The following is a 23,246-nucleotide window of genomic DNA, read 5'->3' as shown; positions in this document are numbered from 1 at the left end:
TTACATTAATTTATAAATCAATTTATTAGCATGTAACAATGTATGTATTATCATCTACTGACTACTCTATTTTAATAGCAAAGCTAGAACCACAACTACACCCTTGTTCGGCTAAAGGATTATTTGTTATTCTAAAGGCAGATCGTATCAATTCTGTATGGAACTCTATTGTTGATCCCTTCACATATTCTAATGACGTTGAGTCTATTACTACTTTAGTGCCAGCTTTCTGAAATATTCTGTAACATAAGAAATCAAGTTTTAAGTCGATTGTATAGTGTTCGCAGAAGAACATTCATATCTAAATGTATACACCTATCATCTTCCTGTATGTTTGAATCTAAATTAAATTTATATTGAAATCCAGAGCAACCGCCACCTTCCACGGTAATTCTCAAACATACGCCATCAGCTATTTCCTTTAACCGCTTCACGCAACTATCACTGATAATCAAATCATCTGTAGGCTCAACAGTAGCTTCTGTTGAAACTCGAGATGATGCAACCATAGAAACGTTGTACAATGGTGAGCTGGGAATAAATTAGAATTCTTTTAATACTACTAAGATGTGCATAATTTATATTTGTTACATTCCTATTTTGCATAATTTTTTATTTAATATTTTTTTAATACAATTATTAATAAAGTATACACATTCTGTTGCAATTTATGCATAATTATATATCACGATAATATGAAATACGTTATGTATTATACCAAATTATGGCATAAGATTTAGTCAAGGAAATAAAAGACAAATGTTACTCACGCCAATAATCGAGAGAAATATCGATTTGCTGCAAAGTTTGAAGATAAACCCCACATTACGTGCGTTAGCTTCGCCATGTTTCTCAGCTGAATATCAGCAGCTGATAATCAGCTGTCGAGTGTCGAGTTTGTTCAAAATTTTGACGCTAAACTTTAAACATGTTTACAAATAATTGAGACAACACGCACACGATACTTCGACAAGAACCGATTGCAACGTAATGTTCCTATGAATACTGTATGATTTCTGAAGATCATACATAAAACGATTTTAAATATAAAATAGCACTATAAAAGTATCATTCATGTTTATTTTCAGATTTCACGGACATTAAAGACAAGCAATTTTAAATTGTCTGGATACAATTAGATGGTTTGCAAGTTATTATTTTGGGATTAATTTACAAGTACCTTGTATTTTTGTATCTTAATAATTAAGGCGTTTGCATCCATCAGCGCCTCTATGTGCACAAAATGTGCACATTGAACTATGTAATCAAATATCTATGAATCCCGTAGGTAATGTGCATGACTTTTTGGGTCTCTTCTATGCTACGTCCACGTTTATTTGATTCTGTTTCATGCTATACCCGTAAATTTTATAATTATATGCATTCATATTTTAAATCTGTTTTATGCAAATGTGCATAATCGTGTTCTATAAATGTGCAATATACCACATATACATGATATAAATTCAATACAAATTAATTGATTTGATAAAAATTCACTCACCGATCGCTGTCGCTGCTCCTGCTGTTGATGCTGCTACTGCTACTGCTACACTCCTTTTCCGGTTTTGATTCTGAAAATGTGATAAATATTATTTCTAAACTTAAACACAAAAGCAGATAAAGAAATGTATCACTTGAAAAAATAATGTATTTAATACCGAGTCGCTCGATCCATGGATGCCGCTTTCTGCTGACATCATCCTGCTATTCTCGAACCGCACACTAATAACGATCGCCCGATACTTTATTCGGCACTCCCGATATTACGGATAATATATCACACACGAGTAAAACGTAAACTACGCGCGAGAATTTCACTTGGCACGACCGTTACATTTGAAAAAGTGAAAAGGACGACTCGTCTGATTGGCGGCGAAAATCAACCTGGCACGAAAGTGGCGTGACTCCACGTAACTTCGTGGAAACGCTGCCCGAGGAAAACCGTTTGAATGAAAATTACGTACGCGTCAAGATACAGCGAACGGAGACCGTTTCGAGAATTTCGTATACTCGCACGACGACTTAGTAGCACTTTAATTGGCACTCGCGATATTCTACCGAACGTATCCTTTTCACACTTTAGGCCGAAGGCAGAGAACGAGACGTAGGTGTCGCAGTCGTAGTCGTAGGAAAAACGTAAGTCGTACATGTCGTAGTATACTATTCTAGACTCTAGAATAGTAGCATATTACGACTTACGTTTTTCTCTGCCTTACCCTACGACTACGAGTACGACATCTACGTCTCGTTCTCTGCCTTCGGCCTTACTCGAATGCGCACGCGAACACTTCACTCAAAACCGCGTAGGCAAACGCACGACGCCGCGCTTTACACATGAATACCTGTGCTATGTACGATCTCGCGTATTGTTTGCTAGCACAACGGCATTCAACACAACACCGTATCTGCGCACAATGAATTCTGAACACGCGAGACACGCAGAAACACGCACGGAGTCGACGGAGCGTCTGACCGGCGCTGGAGAGGCGTACGTGCGACTGGAGCGCGGAGCAACGTAGCGGCAGCGGCGCGGCGTACGCAGGCGTGGCGAGTGGCGCCGACTAGCGCCGAGTACCGCCGAGTCTGCCTGCCTAGTCACGTACGGCCGCTGCCGCCGCCATGTTGCTCCGCGCTCCAGCGCCGGTCGGACGCATCGGACGTTCGGTCGACTCCGTGCGTGCCTCGCGTTCAGAATTCATTGTGCGCAGGTACGGGATGTTGTATTGAGAATGCCGTCGCACTAACAGACGACCCGCCAGGCATGTGAGATCGAATTCATGTGTAAAGTGCGGCATCGTGCGTTTGCCTTCGATTTCGCGTGAAGTGTTCGCATGTGCATTCGAGCAAAGTGTGAAGAGAATACGTTCGGTAAAATATCGCGAGTGCCAATTAAGTGAAGTGCTACTAGTCGTCGTGCGAGCATACAAAATTCTCGAAACGAATTTGTCTCTGTTTGTTGTATCTCGGCGCGTAATTTTCATTCAAACGGTTTTCCTCGGCCTGCGTTTCCACGAAGTTACGTGACGTCACGCCACTTTAGTGCCAGGTTGATTTTCGCCGCCAATTAGACGAGCCGTCCTTTTCACTTTTTCAAATGTAACGGTCGCGCCAAGTGAAATTCTCGCGCGTAGTTCACGTTTTACTCGTGTGTAATATATTATCCGTAATATCGGGAGTGCCGAATAAAGTATCGGGCAATCGTTATTAGTGTGCGGTTCAAGAATAGTAGGATATGATGTCAACAGCAAGCGGCATCCATGGAGCGACTTGATATTCCGGAAAAGGAATGTAGCAGTAGCAGCAACAGCATCAGCAGCAGGAGAAGCGACAACAATCTGTGAGTGAATTTTTATTAAATCAATTAATTAAATTTGTATCATGTATATGTGGTATTGCACATTTATAGAACGATTATGCACATTTGCATAAAACATTTAAAATATGAATGCATAATTGTAAAATTCACGGGTATAGCATGAAACAGAATCAAATAAACGTGAACGTAGCATAGAAAAGACCCAAAAAGTCATGCACATTATCTACAGGATTCATAGATATTTGACTACATAGTTTAATGTGCACATAGAGGCGCTGATGGATGCAAACACCTTAAAACGACGCGATGACCGCAGTTTCCTCTGTTTCGAATAATAGGCGCGAGCCAATAGGCACGTTTAGTAGACAGAAAGGATTCAGTGAGCAGCGCTTTAGTGATTCTTCAATATGTTTAGCTCTTGCTTTTAGTTCTTTGCTAAATTTCGGAGAAAAAACCAATCATAGTAAATTTAAAAATCACTGAGCGCTTACTGATCCATCTGCTGAACGCGCTCAATCAATTTGTCAATCAACGTTGTCAGTAGGCTGATTGATACATCCGTCGCCAATTAACGTGTTAATAAACAGTTTATTAAAGAAACGGAAAATTGTCTCAATTCAATAAGAAGTAAAAAAAGAATACAAAAGACGAGGTAACATTTCCCTTAACATCGAACGGCATTGGTCAGACAATCGCCGCGTGACGTCACGGCACGAAAAAGACAAGGCGACTGGACCGTGGAAAGGGCGCGCGGTGCGGCGGCACGAGCAAATAACTGCAGATCAGCTGATGAGGCACAACACAACACAACACAAACAGTAGGAGGACGAGGAGAGGAAGGTTTGCCGTTTTTTCGCTGCCGTTGCTACTGCTGCTTACTGCTGCTGTTGCTGTCGCCGCCGTCGCCGCTGTCGCTGTCACCGCTGCTGTTGGTTATGGCGACAAGTAGCTCCGATGGCTCCTGCACCGCGCCCGCGGATTTTCAGCTCTCGTCCGAGCTGGAGGACGCTTCGAGTCGCCTGAGCATGAATCTGCTCAAGTGCCCGTTGTGTCATAACAGCCGTCGGATTTTTTACTGCCGTCAGTGCATCCAGAATGGGGATTTTATACACTCGAACACCGTCTACTCGGAACGGTGCGTCATTTCTATCCTTGCTACATTCGCAATAAACGGAGCAACTCTCGCGGATTCTTTTTTTTTCTTTTAAGATCCGAATTCATCGTAGAACACGTTATTCTTAGATCCGTGCACGTTATTTCTGAGAATACATTATATCTGTCTAGTGAGAGCGACGTTGTCGCTTTGAAAACACGCTCGGGTTGTGGTTATAATTACTGATGATTATTTAGGTTTGCGGATAAACAGATGCGGCTGGTACGGCTGAAGGCTGCTAGAGCCCAGTTAGAGGAGAAGTGCATAAAGGCTCTTGAGAGGCACAAGCAAAAGGATAAATTGGTATTATAGAAAATAGTTTTATACTATTGTACTAAGTAAACTTCCATATGTAAAGAGACAATGGACACTATTGTTTATATATGCACATTATTTTAATATGCAAGCATAGAGAAGTTTGATGTTGACAGTTGATCTTTTTGATACACTTAAATGAAAGCTATTATACAGAAAATTATGTAATTAGAACAAATACATGTAATTGGGCAATTATCAAGTAAAATATTTTCTTGCGCAATATATTTACTTAGTGATATAACATCTCATAATCTTGAACTTTCCATTTCAGATTTGTGATATAAATACATGTAAAGAAAGAGTGAGACTACTTCAGTCTCTAGTAAATGAAACAAGGCAAAGTATCAGTAGAGGTAGGATTTAAAATCTGCAGTTGATATTTGTTCTAATTATCTCTTATTAATAATTTGATTTTTATGTAGGTAATCAACGTTTGAATGTTTTGAAGGATATCAATTCTCAGTTGACTCTTCGAGTGCCACGACACGAGGATAGAATAGAGAAATTGCATCGCTATGTTAATGATTTAAAAGTTAAGCAGGAGAAACAGAAAGAAGCCATGGAAAGAAAAAGGGAGCAACTGAAGAAAGTTATCAGGACTGCTGCCAAGCAGTTGATTCACTACATTTTTCCCTTATCTAAGGTTCAACCAAATAGGAGGTATTAGATTTATATCTCTCAAATGTTTCTTTTCAAAGAAATATTTTAAATGTAAATTTTAACAATTTTAACATTAAAATTAACATATATGTGTATTTATATAAAATACATTTACAATATTACATAAGATGATTAATTTTTAACGTAATATATTAATATACGTTAATATATTAATCTATTCTTATATCTATACTTTACATGCATTTGTAAAAAATTGTAAAAATAATTAGAAATATTAATTTAATTAATGATTTGATAATACAGACATAATGATGTTAAATTGCTAAAAATTTCGTTCTCGAGCTAATATTATAAATATTATTTATAGTTTGTGCAGCAGCGAGGACAGCGACAGTGCCACTTCGGATATTACTACGGTTACTAGCGCATTAGCGGATGCATCAGGTACATCATATGTACGAGGTAGATGGATCAGCGAGAAGGAAAGTTCTTTGGAAATTCATCATTGCATAGTTGAACCAACGTTACCAGCAACAGGAGACTATAGCGCTTATTCCCTTTGGGGTAATTATATTTGTTTCTAAATTGATTAATAACATTATACATAAGTATAAATATATTACATGCAGTTGCAGCAAATAAAGATGGAGTGCCAGGTGCAAACAAAGAAAACGCGATGCACAATCCGGCGTATAATATTAGTGCTGCTTTGACATACGCTACACAATTGGTTAATGTTCTTGCCTATTATGTTAATGTAAAACTACCGTACAAACTTGCTTGTGGGTATGTATTGAAAGTCACACTATTTTGCAGATGACCTGTTCTTTTTAGCACCGGTGCAATAAGTTAAAATAAGAAAAAATATATTTGTCTCACTTGTTGCACCAGTGCAGCACAAAAAAAACATGCCAATAGTCGTTATAAGTATTAGATATTTTTTATCCATATTTTTATTAGCTCTAGACAACGTAATGTATAAATATAAGTTATTCCGATGATATATTTTCTTCATCCCGTTCATTTTCTTTCAGAGAGTTTTGCGGAAATGAATTGTCGGACCAAAAATTTGCTAGGAAAGTAGCGAGGCTAAATAGTAATGTATTACATTTGTGTCTTACGCAAAATACTAAAATAGAAGTTTTACATCCAATGCATACATTGCAAAACCTGATGCATTTGCTCAATACTGAAATTAGTGATCTCGGAAGGTAATTTATAACAATTTTACTAATTTTAGCAGATAAAATCGAATTTGTAAATTAATAATTACATATCCGTATATTATGTATTATAGAATTGGACCAATGGAAGTCGATCCGTCTGTAATAGCGCAACTTCACAATCAATTAGTTCCCGATTTGGAAAATAGCGATGATTCAGCTTCCGATGAGGAAGATGTATGCTGGGGGTGGGAAGCTGTAAGTCATACTTCCGTAAGTTATATATCCTTTTGTAACAAAATTTTAAGCAATAAGAACATGATTGACGGATATAGATACTCATGATTCAACATATATGTATGTATATAGGTATCGAGTATCACTTGCCCTGAAATGGCGGTACCTTCTTCTGGAACGATGATTAGTCAACAATCTTCTAGCATGCAAGTGCATCAGAGTGTCGCCGGTGGTTTGGTAACGAGTGCAGCAGCGAGTATCGCCTCGATTTGGCGAGGTTTGACTAATAAATAATTTTTTCCTCTTGACCAACAAATTTCCTTCGATATATAGACACATTCATCATATGTTTCAAGTTCTTGAGGAGGAGGGTTTCCACTTCAAAGAGTGGAAACTTGGGGAAAGATGCTTCGAAGTAAAAATATTTATATATATTAATATTTATGTACTGTGAAAACACGAATGTGATTTAAAATCAACATGTAAATATGTGACTTTCTTAACTTACACGCGACATTCAAAGTAGTTCAAATATGCTGTGACAGATTTCGTTAGATCTGATGTCTAACTTAGGTCGAATTAAAAATAACTAGAGAAGGATTAATAAAAACTGGCTGTTTAATAAATATTTAGACATTTTATATTTCAATTACATCACGAAAATAATAGATTAGATTGTCATATATTAAAATATATATCAATGGTCTACAAAACAAAACGTATACTAATTAGCACAGATGTATACTGATATAGAATTTGTTATGGTAGAACATATAAATGTGCAATGACTGCCTTTTCTATGCTCATCACATTTAATACGATTACATATCCACACAAATGAGATATGCTTCCCTCTATTAACAAATTAATTCTCTCTACTAAATATTTTATTAATATATTTTATACTACGAGACTTGATTAATGCAGAATTAATATTATAATCTGATCGTATAAAAATCCTTAAGCATATCTTGAGATTGTAATTAATATTTTGCTATTTTTGCTATTTATTTGCTGTACTAAATGTGCTGAAATATTTTAGTAAAACTGGAGAAAGTGCATACATTTATATTACTTATTATGTGAGACTATCATATAACATTATACATTTTTTACTATAGCATAAAAATAGAATTTATTAAACATTTCATACTTAATAATATAAGGAAAAAGTATTGTAAAAATACATTATGTTAACTAATTTGATTATATTACATATATTAAAAGAGAGCATTGATAAATACTATTGTAGTCATTGTAGAATATATGATCATCCATAAGAAATTAGTACAGTTTTACAAAGTAGATGACTAATATCATATAGTTTTCTAAGTTAAATGTCCAGTCATACTATAATAATCCTATTTTATTTTTGTACAATGCATTAAACTTCATATTTTTTAGATTAAAAAGTAACTTGCCCCTGGTCTGATGTCGTAAAAGCTAGGATAATTAATAATTTGTTGACAATTATAAAGTTAACATAAATGGCGTAATATATTCCATAATTATTTGATAAAAATGCTTTCTGTGAAACATTGAAATTTCTTATGATTTTTTTTAACACAAAGAATAAACCACGAAAAAACATATATTATGGGTAGATAAATAGATTTATTATGACAATGCATAATTTTTTATGCATGTATGCAATTTTCTTAATAATGTTACAATGTTTTATAAACATATGACAGGTAGGAAAAGAATTTTACACGAATAGACACAAATTACAATATTAAATTGTTAACAAACATAAATCTACGCGCACACACGTGTGTGTGTGTGTGTGTGTGTGTGTGTGTGTGTGTGTGTGTGTGCGTGCGTGCGTGCGTGCGTGCGTGCGTGCGTGCGTGCGTGCGTGCGCGCGCGCGCGCACGTGTGTGATTTAGCACAATTGTATATCTTACTTAATAACATCTATATATGTACATGTGTAGTTATTTTGACGTGATTGCTGTTCATAGCGTTAAAACAGACGTTACCAATACACTTCAAATTATTTAAGTTGGAATATAAATGGCCAATTTGAATTACAAAACGCAACAATTTAAATCATACCTTTAGAAATGTACAACACTAAAATATATGAATTAGCGTAAATATTTCATACTCACATGTGTGCATGGATGGGCGAATATAGTTTTTATCTTTACCTATCATAAAATATGGCTATGTTTTATCTGAACAAAGATGCATTGTGATACCTTGAATAAATTAGGATGTTTTTTTATTGTTACTGCTATATTTAGATAATATCAATAAGAAAATCGCATACTTTTTAAATATGTCACTAACAGTATGCCCATATACCATTTTAGATCTTTTGTATCATCTTCAATATTTTGGAATAAACGTGTAAAAAGAATCTTTGTAATATTGTATTCGTATACATGTGTGAATGCATGTATATGTGCTACTGAATAATATCTAATAAACTAGCATAAAGCTAGTACAAACAGTTCCAAGAAATAGATGTTATCAGATATATAAGTCTTGTATAATAGGAAAAGGAATGTACTAAACATTTTGATTTTGATTTTTATGTAAAAAGCAATAAGTTTATTTTATTTCCCGTCGAATTAAATTATTTTAACTGTATAAGAAGTGCACAATATGAACAGATATAATCTTTTAAAAAATTAACTATACTTGAAAGCCTATTATGCATACAATCATACAGCAATATCAAATGAAGTGAATACATCAATTTCTACAATTACATAATATACATTAGGTTTATATGTGAATTATACTACATTTATTTTTCAGTAAACTAAATATAAGTTTACATATAACAAACCATAAAGAAGTGTGTGTATGTGTGTGTGTGTGTGTGTCTATACATACATACATATATACACACACACACACACACTATATATAAATAAATAATATTCTAGAATAGCCTTTTTAACATTATGGACAATATGGTTTCTAATTTAATAACTCTTTTCCATGACTAACTTTACAATAATTTCATATTTTTATATAATTATCAGTTACTTATGTAGCACAATTTTATTTTAAAGTTATGATTATCTCTGCCGGAGCTGATAAAATTTTATTAAAACTAAACACATATCGTATGAGGATGTTTCGTGTATAATTCAATGATATAAAAGAAGTAAAAAATGTATGTCTGAGAGATATATATTAAAAGAATTTTCCTAATCTTTCTTTATTTTACTCTTAGCTAAAGAAAAAATGCTTTGTACAATATATTCCTTTATCACGCGTCTAATGACTATAACGACTTTTGAAAAAACTGACATGACAATTACCACTCTGCATAGTCTCTGCTCATGTAGTACTCCACTATGACTCTTGATGATATCTCATTTTCACCACTTTTGGATTGGCCAGTCTATTGCAATTTCGCATGTATGAAATCGTATACATAATGTATACATTAACTGCTCTGTGAATTCTGTAAGCACATCATTATATAGTACTTTAATTTTTGCACATACAGCTTTTTCTTTGAGTTTAACAATCACTTTATCTCATTTCTTACGGATATTTTTGATTAAATATTTTCAAATTAATTTGGCAAATTATATTATATAGAAAAATTTTGTACGATTTCTTGTAGACGAGTAATATAAACAGTAATTGACAATAATTGTATATGACAATTTTATATATGAAATATTTATATTATAATCAATTTAAACTTTTTCAATTTTTGATTTTTGATTTCAAACTTAACTTCGAAATTATTAGTTATAATTTTTCACTGTCCTGAGCATTATATTTATATTTTTACACAATACAAATATATTTAATGTTAACAATTCCACACATATATATAAAAGCTTGTTACATTATTATATAAATATATTAACAATACCACTATATAATATACTTATAAATAAATAAAATTTTGAAAAAACGTAAATTACATACTTACATGTATTGGAATATGATTAATGATGATTGATTAGAATATTATTAAAATTTCATTTTATCTTCATGTATTAAATTACATCATGAGTCGTTTTATAGTATAAAAACATAATAATTAATTTCTAACTATAATCTTATCAAAATAAAGGATTACGTACATTTTAATTAAACAATGTTTATTAAATTAATTATATTTAAAACATAGATTATTGCAAAGCACATAAAATGTTATATATAAAATATGACATTTAATATTTATCTAAACAACTCAAATCCTATACATGCTTTTTTTCTAAAAATAACTTTGAGATATTAAGTACTCTCAAATTAAAAATGTACATGTTACTTTATTTTTTAATATATTGTTTTACAACTCTTCCATTAAATAAAATAATGCTTTTTCTTATAGGGTAATAATATTGAAATAATGTTTGCATATTTCAAGCATACAAAAACACTACAATTATAAAGTGGTATTGTTTAAAATATTATATATAAAGTGTTAAATACAAATTTTTGAAAATATTTTACAAGTATTGGACCTTTATATCGGCATCGAACATTGGACATGTACATCAACTAATTATTAATATCAATAGCATATTTCTAGGGAAAACATTCATCAACTAAGAAAGAACGTACGTAATATTAAAAAACAAAGTATTTTGAACTTTTCACTGAGATCCTATATCATAAATTTATTTCATTCTTTACATTTTTATTTTTCATGGAAATAATTGATAATTTTATTATGTTACTGACGATCGAAAGAACATTTTGTAATTAATGTCACAATCCTATTGTTATATAATATATAATTCATCATTTTAAAAAAGGGGTTTACCGAATGTCTGCGTATTTAAACATTCATACCGTACAATCGGTTTCATATTAAGATTTATGACAATTATCATTTACTATGATGTTATCCGATTCCTTTTCTAAACACTATAAAAAAGCCACATTATTTTGGAATGGAATAATTACAGTAAAATAATCCAGTTTTGTTGGGATAACAATGTTAATAGCTTTAATGTATTTTTAATTTAATCAATTGTTTAAAAATAGGTAAAGTGTCAGAATGCACATATCACATATCATTTACGATGAAAAACCAAAAACTTGTTCCCATCAAATCATTTTAATTATGCGTATTATGTACAATAAACATAGATAGGTATTGTACAATTATATCGACGACTCTACAACACACGACAATAATAATAGATCTAAAATAGTACCGCATTTGAAACGCTAAAATTTGGTAGTATACGACAGGCGCTTATTGTAAAAACTTAACTTCCGTGTCCGTAACTTTGTCTGTACTTCAAACGCCGCATAAAATTTGTATTAATTCTAAAGCTTCCATGTTGAAAACAACAATATGATACACATGATTTTATAATTCTCTTACAATTAAATTAGAAAAAAAGAGTTGAGTAGAAGTTGTGATGTGTATTAAAATTTTAGTAACAGCTGTTATTAAGCTTGGTCAGTAAATATGTATCCATATGTCCCTGGCAGACTTGTGCTCTGGCTCAATAGAAAAATAACGAAAGGCTGAACACTTTACATGAAAAGAATAATTTGTGTTTAGATTAGTCGAGGTATACAACATTCATTCTTTCCAAATTTATTAGGAAAAAAAATTACGAACTAAAATTAAACAAATATTTTAACGAAATTTCTTGTTATAATAAAGATAAAAAGACAAAGATACAATAACGATTTGATTCATCAGAAAAAACATAAGATGATACAGATATTTAAAAAAAAGCTTAAGTGCCATAAATCATCTAGTATTCGTAAGGTACTTAATAAATGATTATTATGAGTTATTTATTTGATGCTAATTTCTATAAAAATTTAAAGAGTTAAACAAACATATAAACATAATTGGAATTAAAAATGATTGTAATAATAAGATACAAATTAGTGATTATAAACTTTTTATAGTTCTATAATTAATATTGTGAATTACATGTAAAACAATTACAAAATCACAAAACAAAATAAATGCAGTATGGTTATCCCATCACTATTATGCCAATTGATCTTAATTGATATATAATTCTACATAACAGTGACATTAATAAAGTACTACTTTTTGTTTTCATAAAAACATATTTTACACAATTTTTTTATTTTAATAGTCCTATTCTGTAGAACACACAAATATTGAAATATTGAAAAGAATAGAGATTGAAATATATTGATCTGTAATATATAATTGTTTCAAAATTTATTAAATATTTGGCTTAATAATGTGGAATATATTCAGCACACAGAATAGGATTATATATAAAAAAATGTATTACTACAGAAAGTAGTAACGTATTCATATTAAAATTCGAATTCCAATCTCTATGAAATAAGTGATTTACATTGATAATGTAAATGATTAAGTTCGTAATGTACAGTCAAATTAAGATTGCGCGTTATGCTACCAAATATTTAATTTTTCACTTAAAAACATATGTGTACAGTTCTACAGATTGTTTGCACTGCGAGTTGAAAACATGTATTATTAATATAGGCATTATCACTAGATGAGGCACGAAAGCTCAGTAAAAAGAGATATTCAGCTAATGAACTGTTTTTATAAATTCGTAATCTAAATACATATTATATAAATGTTTTTAACTAGATTTCAATTACTTCGGAAAATTATAAAGCTTCACGTATATCTGTAATGTTGGCGCCACGTCTAGCGATATATTCATTCCATAATTCACAATCTTACGAAAATCTAATACCTCGTTCAATAAAATGAAGAAATGATATTAGTGATTAATAACTCGAAAATTCGTGAATTTTCATGACAAGCCACTTTGCTTATGGTGATAATCCAAGATGCATTATTTCTTAACTAATAATAGCAGACAAAAAGTCTTGCTTCCGCAAAGATGATTTTATGTATAATTATACCACTTCATCCTATAATTATACCACTGTATCTCAGTATTCTGTATTTGGAAACTCGTCGTGAAATGTCACGAACCTTTCGCATCTTATTTTTATTAGATTTGAAAGAAAAAGTTTAAAGTACCAGAGAAATATATTAGAGTATCCTTACATTTGCATTTAATGAGACATTGTTAGTAAAAATAGAGGGTTAATCCATTCTTTGTATAAGATTTATATTTTTTTATTTCTAATATATTACCTTTAAAAAAACCTAATAAATTGTGTATTAACTTTGTTAGTTTCAAGACATTTTATAACCAGAAACGGTAATATACTTTGGTACATGTATATTTCTTCATATATGCGAGGATAACCTTGATGTAGTTTCCATCTGTATTACAAAAAATGTTTTTTATATACGTTAAAAAATGATTATAAAAGTGGAAGTTAAATGGGTTAATATTTGATATACCTCATATATTCATAACATTAATTGTAAAGCTGATGTGTGTGTGTGTGTGTGTGTGTGTGTGTGTGTGTGTGTGTGTGTGTGTGTGTGTGTGTGTGTGTGTGTGTGTGTGTGCGCGCGCGCGCGCGCGCGCGCGCATATAAGTGACGTTTTCTATTAGTGTTAATTGATTTGTATACAATGTATCTGAAATGCAAATTTAATAATACATTTACTGTAATTTTGAATACATTAAATATAACTGTTTAATCTATTATGTGTACTATTAATTATCAAATATAAGATTAAATAAAATTTATAAAATAAGAGTAGGGGAAACTAAACTCAAGGTCTCCTTGCTAAATGTTATAAATTCTTATATCTTTAAAAGTACTTGAAAAAAATATTAGTACACTGTTTCTCAGACAATTCTTCTGTGTATGTATATATACAGGACTGATAAATTTAAAACTAAACAATCAGTTTTTCCCTACTCTTCTCATGTAAAAAATTTTTGTGTTCTATGAAGTACATTGGACTAATAATTTCATAAACATCAAGAACTGATTATAAATGAAGAGTAGGAAATACCGATCAGAGATGTAGATATATATTCCGAGCACTAATTTCTCCTAGATCTACAAAAATATATAATTATATATCGCATTATTATGCACTTTTTATCAACATGGCAAGAAGGTATGACAGAAATATTCTACTAAATTCTTATTAAATTTCATGAAAATTTCGCTTGATGATATATATTACTATGATGTATCACGTATGTATTGTAATACAGAAATTTTTGTACAGTTTTAAGGAAAATATATTTTTGATAATGGTAACATTAAATCCTGTTCACATGTGAAAGAGCTATGCAAGCGGTATAAAATGTATAGCAATTAGTCTATTATGCAGATTCCATAGTAATTAAATATTTAAGGATAATTTTTTAATGTCTCCAAATAAATGCATATCATAATAATATATTATGCTACATTTTTTACATATTTATATTAAAACTTACATCTTGATTAGTTTTTATATTATCTAATTTTCCACTTTTATTCCACCTTTTACATCTAATTTTTTATGTAACATCTGTTTAACCCTCTGCTTATAATAACCGTAATAAATTTCTCATTGAATGTAAAAGAAATTTATAAAATCGAATAATAGTAATAATTATAAAAAATAATTAAATGGTAAAAAAGTCAGTGATTAATTTAGATTATTTGTAACACAAGTTGTTTTACATTTTCTCCTGAAATATGCCATTAATTATAAGTGTTTTTTTCTACATATAAAGTATTTTGTTTCTTCGGCTTTCTCATACTCTATGTAAAATATTGTTCAAAATAATAAGAGTGCATGTTTTAAAATTAAAAGTAAAAGTAAATATTTTTATAATTATCCTTAGTCCCTTTGTAATTGATATTTTACTTGTACTATTATTCTATTAAAATTATTAACTGGCTTAATCTGCAAATTAACAATTTGCACAAAGTGGAACTTAGTTAAGTATGTTCATCTATCGACAGCATTTAAGTTTCAGCCATTATTCTAAAATAGATTTTGTGATCTTTCAAGAGAAATATATCCCTTAAATAGATACAATAATTCCAAGTATTATTGTAATGGCTGTTGCAATTACTAAAGTTACAATTGATAAGAAAACTATAGCATAGTTTAAGTTTTTAAACAAATAGTATAGATAGATGGATAGAACACTTATAAAAGTACATATTTAATTAATTTACTGCATAATATTTAATTTACGCACTAATTTACGTTGTGCCAATTGCGGGTCACTTTTTAGACGTTTACTAATCATTTATAAGCTTTTACGAGACTTACGAAACTTAATTCTGTCAAGACTCACCAATTTATAGTACAACATCGTAATTCTTTCTTTAACACTGATAGGATTTCCTTACATTAAGGATTACTATTTAAATAAATGTGTCCACGGTAAATTCTGCATCTTTATATATGAATATGGAACATGTCTTATTATATAATTGTACATTTGATGCAGTTTAAAAAACGATCGAGGGTTAGTTATGTCAAAGGGATGTATCCAACACTTACAGAATGCGCTTTGCTGGGACACATTTCTCGAAACATTTTCTCAATAAAAGGTTGCCTGAAAAGAAAATGTAAGATGTACATTATGAAATCTTCAAAAGCAAATACTAATATATTCAGATGCATTTATAGGAAAGTCAAGTATAAAATTATTAGGCTCTCACGACAGAAATCTAATTATATTCTGGAATCTAGCCAAATTGGTAGAAGACTGTCGATTCGGTTGTATTTGGTAGTAGCTAACATTGTCATGATTTCGCTACATAAATCGTAAAAGGTTTATTCTCAATTTGTATTTAAGTTATGATGAATTATTAAATATACTTCAAAATATCTTCTTCGGAATATGTATATATGTACATATATGATGTAAGTATGATTCATCTTTATCATTATTAAAATTACGTATCATTTTCAGGTGTATAAAAGCTAACCCTTTCAAAAATGTGTAATTGGCAGTAAAACGAAAAATATATAAAATAAATTATATGAATATTTCTTACTAAGAACTTTCATGTATAATTTCATGTATTTTAACAGCATTATATAGATTAGATATTTATATAGTTTATTTCTAAAATTTGTTTTAATGTTACTAAACTTACTTAGCGTGAAGACCACCACCAGGAGGCAAATAAGGAAAATCTTGGTCACTTCCTCTAAGAAGTTCAAGCATTTTTAGATAGTCAAATTCACTCTTATCCTCCTCTTGGGCGATTATTTCTACAAATAAAAAGAAAAATATTAAGGTAACTTATATATATATATATATATATATATATATATATATATATAATTAATATATTATTAAACTTACATTAAATATCGATTTAAAAATAATATAATACCTAATTACGTTTTTATTAGATTATGTGCAATTCTACAACCATCCAAACTATCTAAATATGTTTAACAAAATGTGTGCTTAATATGTATGATTCAATATTTATAGTTTATATTTTCCATAGATGTGGCAATAGCATTTATTGCTTTTTAGAATCACTCGTTTTACACATTTATATGTGATTGCAAATATACATTTCCTTCTTTAATACTAAATAATTTTTAAATAAAAGTGTCAAAAATCTGTTGAAAAAATATAAACTGTGCTTATATGCTACTTTATAATAATACTAATAATACAATGGTTTCCTTTACATGCAATTTGTCAAGATGCAAAAATGTAATTGCTAAATGTAAAGATATTATTAATAGATATAAATAAACACACACACACACACACACACACACACACGTATATACGCACGCAACAATAAAATTATGCACATGCATCTACTTAGGACTGAAAGAGTAATTATACATTACATTTCTTATGGAAACATACTCTTGTCTTAAGTAGATACATTCTAGTCGAGTTTTCAATATATGATGCAAATTGTCCACCTCTGGAATTGTATACTTTTGGGATATTACTTCATGGAAAAGAAAGAAAAAAATATGTTGCAATGTTCCTCCATAAGAAATGCATTGCTATTAAAATTGATATCAAAAATATATAATAGACAAATATGTTATAGAGATTCTCATAAAAAAATTTGCACCTACCTTATAACACGGTTTAGATGAACTTTAAAAGAGGAACAAATATAGATAAGAGAAACATTTCTTTTGTATACATACAGTATCTACTTAAAAAGATTTAACTTTAGGTTAATTTATCAACTCCAAGGGTGGAACACATCTTTCAGCAATTTCACTTAATATTTATTGATAATTTCTGTCATTACATGACAAAATAATGTATTCTAATTTAATGACACTAGACTAATTTCATTCCTTCTCTTTCTTTCTCATCTTTAAGAGAATGATATGAAACACACTAATTTAATTTGGTCATAAATAGGGCGCAGATGTTCGTGAGATTTCACAATACAGCTTTTCCAAATAAACGGTCGAGACGTGTTAAAGTATAATTCATGCATAACTTTTTCAATTAATTCACTAAAAAATTGTTCTTCCATTCTAATTGTGTAAAAAAAAAAAAAAAAAAAAAAACGCAATTTTGATTAAATATGATGATACGTTGTGAAATCTTAAAAACTTCCATGCCCTATTAATAAATACAACATTGATGCAACATTTTTAGTCAATCATATATGGAATAGACGAAAACTACTAAAAAATATTTTTCTGGAATAATATTACAAATATGTGTTTGTATATATATAATGAGTTGCATCTTTTTATAATATCTTTGTGTTACTACACATTGTACTCGTATTTTTAGACTTATACATTTTTATAACAATATTAATATTTAAGAAATAATCATACTACTTATATTACTGCTAATATAATTTAATTGTCTTAATAACAGCCCTTTTTTTAACATACAGCACAAGTTAGTATTTTTGAAACATATGCGTTACATTACACAAGTATACACACTTTTTTAATAACGTGAGATCTGAAGAAATAAAGATATATTTCAGCACACAATTACATTATTGCATCTGTTTTCCATGTACTATATATCCTGAATATATATTTTTTTATGAAAATTGATCTTTTTGTATCAAACTCACAGAATATTTAGGAAAATATAAAATAACAGATGCAATGTAATAAAACTTATTAAAGTAGAACAAATATGCGCTTTTGCACACACAGGACGATATGAGACATCAATAGTTTATAAATATTTTCTCTCGCGACAGATACATCATATGAGACATCAACTTTATTAATCACAAAGTGCAACGTTAAGAAATAGGAATCACATATCATATGGTTATTATTACACATAATTTGTACAATTGATTGTGCAAGCTTTAACGTTTACATTTGCTTCCAAATCGTACTTAAAGTTAATGTCAATATTTTAAAAAATTGTAATTTGTTATTATTGCTGTACGCACATTAAAACACTGGAAAACATGTTTATCACTTTTTGCAAAAGATTGCTTTACGTATATGACTAAATGACTAGTTATATCTTGTGGCACATGTGATATGTAGATTGTAAATATAAGATTATTCTGAAAATAAAGCTCTCAATCTTTCGGACTAGATTAGATTACATCTATGCAACATTAAAAATATTGCTGTTTCAAATTCTTTAATTTTTAGAACAGTACCTATCATCTCTAACGCAATAATAAATCAATTTATCAACAATAATATTTTTCTAACAATATTATAATACTATTTACTCTTTCTACTAAATTTTTAATTATCTAATACACATCAGTTATATACAAACTATTGCAAACTATGCTATCTGAAATCATTCATCCTACTACTATGATATATTGGTCTTTTTCTATTTTTCTCCCATTACTCTATAGTATTTGCAACATTAGAAATAAAGAATAAAAGAATTATATTGCTAAAAAATATTTTTTTCATACAACTTTTATAATATTTTTATACTAAAGAATTTTTTTGTTTTGGCACTAATCAAATTCTTTACGGATGTGTAAATTTCTATTAAATATGCATCAGGAAGAATTTGTTATTATATCCATTTTAGATTAATAAACATTAATCTATTATGTCACTTTCGTGATGTATGTGGCATTGTGATCTTGAATTAATGCAACAACATAAAGAATATAATGAATTAAAATATGGAAAAGTTAAAGAACCTTTAATTTTCCTTGCAATAGCCATTTCCAACTCAGCCTCCTGCCTCTGTGCTTCAGGATTTGGTTTTGGTGCAGCCGGAAACGTTACCAGAACTATACTCATATTATCTCGGCTACCCTGTAATAAAATTTTTAATCCATACAAATGTATTCTTGTATAAAAAAAAAAAAAAACATTTCGATTATGGTCGTAAAAATTTTTCTAGTAGTGTTTCTGTATGACTATAGTAAAAAAATTAAAGATATGACTTAGCATAATAAGTAATAAAAATCTGTATATTTTTATTTTATAAACTAAAAATATTTTAAACATTATTTTTGATATTTTTGTTCTTTAGTTTCTCTACGTAGACCTTGAAATAAATAAATATATAACTATTTTGATACAGTTATTTTTTACAAAAAATATGTGATACATATATGCAAAATGTATGATTATAAAAAAATACCTTATAAAGACAAGTGTCTACAACCAGATTGGTAACAGCCTCTAAATCATCAGTTAGCTGCAGCCTCGAATGTATAAAATTACATAAATCTTCGTTGTTCATTACATCCCAAATGCCATCACATGCTAAAACTAGAAACTCGTCGTGTTCATCGTCCCTGTCTAGCACGAATATTTCTGGTTCTGGTGACACTAACTGCTCACAAGGACCTCGATCTTTCAGATTTTTGTACTCGTAATCGCCCAATGCCCGAGAGACTGCCAGAGATCCATTAACTCTTTGGATCATTACGCTACCACCCGCGTTTTGAATTCTCTCTTTCTCGGCAGGCAACACAGGCTTGTGATCCCGCGTGGAGAAGACTGGAAGTCCTGATCTGCAGAGTACCGCCCGGGAGTCGCCGCAATTGGCGATATAAATATTTTTGGGTGATATAAATGCACACACCGCCGTAGAGCCAGACTTGTCTGTGCCAGCGCTCATCTCGGGCAAATCTCTCATCTCGTCGTCCAGTCTGAGAAATCCAGAATGGATCCCTTTGATAACATCCTCGGCCTTAAATTCTTGTGTTTGCATTATACATTCTAGCAAGTGTTCCGCACTATGCGCCGATACGAATGCACCTGCATGGCCATCAAATACCGCAAAGTAGCTCCAATCTGAGAGGCCACCGTCCAAGCAGGGAATAGCTCGATGAGCGTCCTCCATTTCCATCCGCCAGCCCTGCATGCTGGCAACGCCATACCGTAGACCATTGCCAGTGCCATGCTCGTTGCACTTCTCTGTCTTCGGAGTATCCAAAAACGCCCCCATGTTACTTGTCGAATAATTATTGTACCAGTAGATTAATTTGTTTCTCGCTCTATTATTTGATTAGCATCATTCCTACCGATCCTAAAAATGGCACTTGTTTCACTCTTACCTAAAATCAAAAGTCTTATTATATTACAATAGAATTTTCAGATTCACTATTGTTTTTGACTACATATCGTGAATCTCAAAGCAAATATGTAAAAACGAGAGAACGAACTCTAAGAGCGCGTCTCTTAGCAGCAATTTGATAGAATTGGAACGTCGACGAGACGAGAGTGCGTCGATAACGCGGGTCGTACTCTACGCTACTTGACTGAAGGCGAGGGTTCAAATGCACAAAGGCCGAGGACGAGCGGACGGTCCCTGACGCGGCTCGCGGAGTCTGCATCTTAGCAGCGCGCATTATCGCCCGGCGCGCGAATAAATCTATAGCTTACGCCACGCGTAGCTGCGCGCGCGATGGAACGATATACGCCACGGTAGGTTCTCCATGTACTCAGTGACTTTCTACGCGATATCGTCCTGCCGCGCGCGCGCGCGGATAACGCGAGAGCGGCGATGCTCCGCGTTACCTGATGACGACGACGACGACGACAACGACGACGACGACGACGATGCGCGCGCGAGGAACCTCTTATTTGGCAGCAGCAAATTTTCGCGACTAAAATAGTTTACCCGCTCGTTCGTTCGCTCGCTCACACGCTCACATGCACGCACGCACGCACGCACGCACGCACGCACGCACGCACGCACGCACGCACGCACGCACGCACGCACGCACGCACGCACGCTCGCACGAGTTCTACTCGCGCGGCTACCGCGAACGTACAAGTGAAGAACTTACGTCGGCGGACCGTGACCGAGAATCATCGTCGTTTCAGGTACTAAAAACTGGGAGCGTGCTCCAACAGACTGGCTGCTGCTGTTGCCGAAGCCGCCGTCGCCGACTGTCGCTGTCGCTGTCGCTGTCGCCGCCACTGTGTGATATATCGCGATGGTACGCTCGCGGAACTAGTGCATGGCTCGCATCGTACTCTTCTCGGACCGCGCGGGCGAATTTGTCACCGTCGTAGCACCACGTACCGTTCGTCTCGCTCGCTGGCTGTGCCTAGCTGGCTGCTAGCTCGTGCCCGCACACACAGAGAAACAACGAAATCGACTCGCATGAATGGCGGATACACACGGCGGTCGGCGCGGTGCGCATGCGCCGGTTTATTAATAGCGACTCGCGCGCCGTCGTCACCGCCGGCCAACCCGCGCCGAGCGATTTCCGTTCACGCGCGCTCAGCCGATATCTCGTTTTATAGGATATCATCATCGCGCATGGAGTAAAATTAACTCATTCTCGTTCCTTCTCTCTCTCTCTCTTGCGCGCACGCGAGACACTAGAATTTATAACTCGAGACGAGGTGTCGCGTTAAACGAGCGTGTTACGAGCGCGATTTCGCGACCGATAGATCTCGTGCGCAGTCACCGATAATTAATCGTAACACTAATTGGCCATCGCGTCACGCGACCGATTGATCCCGCGGGCTTCGCCGATTGATCAATTCGGCCGGATATCAGCCTCCCGCACCTCCCTTCTTTCGTCCTACGCGGCGCGCGTATTTGTAATATCAGATCGGTTTATTGATCGGCTTAACGGCCGATGGGAATTCCGCTACGGCGAGAACATCAACGGGTCATTGGATTACGCGTTATCACGCCCAGATGCACTCCATTAATCCGCGTTTATCTGGTGGCCGCCTCTCTTGTGTGCGTCTATCTATAAGCTCCCGCGATTGAGGCGCGCGATCGGCTCATTGATCCCCTAGTGCGCGCGTGCGAGACTTCGGGCCGTTCCCGCGCGCGAGGATCCTATGCACACGCGACGCGCGGTATGTATGTGCCACCTTCGCTCGACCCAGTTTCGAATAATTGTGAGAAAGTGGAACGTAAACGCCAGCCGTTCGTTCGAATTTCCACCACGCGATTCAGAAGGTTCCCCCCGCACGCCACGCATGCGTCGAGATCCCCTTCTCGCTGCTCTCCCATCATACTACCGAGGGAAACTTCAATTGAACGCAGATTAACTCTTATTAAATAAAATTTCGCATATTTATTGTTGTATATAGGCAAGAAATTAAAACTGATTAGTTAAAAACTAAATTTAGAATTTTTATTTTTCAATTTCGCTGTGACAGACTACGTTTATTTAAAAAACTGAAAGATTGAAA

At 32.8% G+C, this 23,246-nt stretch overlaps 3 protein-coding genes across 8 annotated transcripts; 1 reads left to right on the top strand and 2 right to left on the bottom strand.

Moving 5' to 3' along the window:
* Positions 1–5: 5 nt before the first annotated feature.
* On the bottom strand, positions 6–924 carry LOC105834896 (iron-sulfur cluster assembly 2 homolog, mitochondrial). The gene is made up of 3 exons (XM_012677731.2): positions 771–924; positions 316–531; positions 6–239 (listed from the first exon to the last, which is right to left on the bottom strand). The coding sequence occupies exons 1-3, from the start codon at positions 845–847 to the stop codon at positions 62–64; spliced, it is 471 nt and encodes a 156-aa protein (XP_012533185.1). The 5' UTR covers positions 848–924; the 3' UTR covers positions 6–61.
* Positions 925–4,116: 3,192 nt separating this feature from the next.
* LOC105838713 (beclin 1-associated autophagy-related key regulator) lies at positions 4,117–9,173 on the top strand. 2 transcript variants are annotated; one of them, XM_028195197.2, is made up of 9 exons: positions 4,117–4,454; positions 4,670–4,775; positions 5,062–5,143; positions 5,213–5,450; positions 5,779–5,975; positions 6,041–6,197; positions 6,446–6,622; positions 6,709–6,847; positions 6,944–9,173. In XM_028195197.2, exons 1-9 carry the CDS (start codon positions 4,255–4,257, stop codon positions 7,103–7,105), a joined length of 1,458 nt encoding a protein of 485 aa, XP_028050998.1. In that variant the 5' UTR covers positions 4,117–4,254; the 3' UTR covers positions 7,106–9,173. The 2 variants fall into 2 exon arrangements, with proteins under 2 accessions (XP_028050998.1, XP_012539912.1); XM_012684458.1 differs by having other exon boundaries at positions 4,255–4,454; positions 6,709–6,832; positions 6,944–7,105.
* A 168-nt stretch (positions 9,174–9,341) lies between these two features.
* LOC105838715 (protein phosphatase 1B) lies at positions 9,342–23,021 on the bottom strand. 5 transcript variants are annotated; one of them, XM_012684463.3, is made up of 6 exons: positions 21,875–23,021; positions 20,218–21,139; positions 19,769–19,886; positions 16,766–16,883; positions 16,164–16,218; positions 9,342–10,238 (listed from the first exon to the last, which is right to left on the bottom strand). In XM_012684463.3, the coding sequence occupies exons 2-6, from the start codon at positions 21,028–21,030 to the stop codon at positions 10,221–10,223; spliced, it is 1,122 nt and encodes a 373-aa protein (XP_012539917.1). In that variant the 5' UTR covers positions 21,031–21,139; positions 21,875–23,021; the 3' UTR covers positions 9,342–10,220. The 5 variants fall into 5 exon arrangements, with proteins under 5 accessions (XP_012539917.1, XP_012539916.2, XP_012539914.2 ...); XM_012684462.3 differs by lacking the exons at positions 9,342–10,238; positions 21,875–23,021 and adding exons at positions 11,840–14,015; positions 21,248–21,735; XM_012684460.3 differs by lacking the exon at positions 9,342–10,238 and adding an exon at positions 11,842–14,015.
* Between the last annotated feature and the right edge of the window lie 225 nt (positions 23,022–23,246).

The sequence above is a fragment of the Monomorium pharaonis genome, chromosome 7, assembly GCF_013373865.1.
Source record: "Monomorium pharaonis isolate MP-MQ-018 chromosome 7, ASM1337386v2, whole genome shotgun sequence".
Lineage (NCBI taxonomy): Eukaryota > Metazoa > Arthropoda > Insecta > Hymenoptera > Formicidae > Monomorium > Monomorium pharaonis.
This window is presented reverse-complemented; position numbering and strand designations above follow the sequence as displayed.